The sequence below is a fragment of the Neophocaena asiaeorientalis genome, unplaced genomic scaffold, assembly GCF_003031525.2.
Source record: "Neophocaena asiaeorientalis asiaeorientalis breed wild unplaced genomic scaffold, Neophocaena_asiaeorientalis_V1.1 scaffold129, whole genome shotgun sequence".
NCBI lineage: Eukaryota > Metazoa > Chordata > Mammalia > Artiodactyla > Phocoenidae > Neophocaena > Neophocaena asiaeorientalis.
The window spans coordinates 9,986,932-9,987,563 of record NW_020172446.1 but is presented as its reverse complement, the minus strand read 5'-3'; the positions used below and the strand labels follow the sequence as shown (position 1 = coordinate 9,987,563).

General features: G+C 59.3%; 1 protein-coding gene and 1 long non-coding RNA gene across 2 annotated transcripts in view; one reads left to right on the top strand and one right to left on the bottom strand.

Annotated features, from left to right (window-relative positions):
- ZMYND15 (zinc finger MYND-type containing 15) overlaps positions 1 to 465 on the top strand; it is a 6,781-nt gene extending 6,316 nt beyond the window's left edge. Inside the window, exon 13 of the mRNA XM_024735821.1 lies at positions 103 to 465. Coding sequence (XP_024591589.1) covers positions 103 to 274 — 172 coding nt within the window. The 3' untranslated portion in view covers positions 275 to 465. The remainder of the gene's footprint in view (positions 1 to 102) is intronic.
- LOC112393565 (uncharacterized) overlaps positions 1 to 471 on the bottom strand; it is a 3,059-nt gene extending 2,588 nt beyond the window's left edge. Inside the window, exon 1 of the long non-coding RNA XR_003001956.1 lies at positions 389 to 471. This is a non-coding gene — a long non-coding RNA (uncharacterized LOC112393565). The remainder of the gene's footprint in view (positions 1 to 388) is intronic.
- Positions 472 to 632: the final 161 nt, after the last annotated feature.

The following is a 632-nucleotide window of genomic DNA, read 5'->3' as shown; positions in this document are numbered from 1 at the left end:
GGGTTTAGCCCCACCCCATGAAACTCGGAGCCCACAAACTCCGCCCCTTGGGAAAATCCCGGCCTCTTGGCACCGCCCCTGACGGCGCCACGCCCCCCTCAGGTACTGCAACGCCTTCATCTTCCACCTGGTCTACAAGCCTCCGCAAGGGAGCTGGGCCCGCCCGGCGCCAGGGCCCGCGCCTCCCGCCCCAACTCCTACCGCTCCTCCCGCCCCCGCCCGCAGGCGCCGAGGAGAAAAGAAACCTGGGCGGGGGGCTCGCCGGCGGAGGTGAGGGCGGAGAGGTAGAAGTCCACCCCCTCTCCTAACACGCCTCAGAAAGGAACACGAAACAGGCGAGGCCGAGGGGGAGGCCAGGTGGCGGAACACGAAAGGTAATTAAACTTACTTGTTTGAAACCACCGAGTCAAACGCTCATAACTGGGTCCTTAAATGGAAAGAGGATTAAAGGATTTACGGATGACATTTTCTTCCATCTTTCTTCAGTTCCTCGAAAGCTGTCCCCTCTGGGATTCTGCCCTCCTGGGTAATCCCAAACTTCTTCCAATGTGTGTGTTGACAAGGCATTTTCCGGCCCCAGTAACAGGCAGGGACCGGATCCGAGTCAAGCAAGACCAAGAAACAGAAAGTGG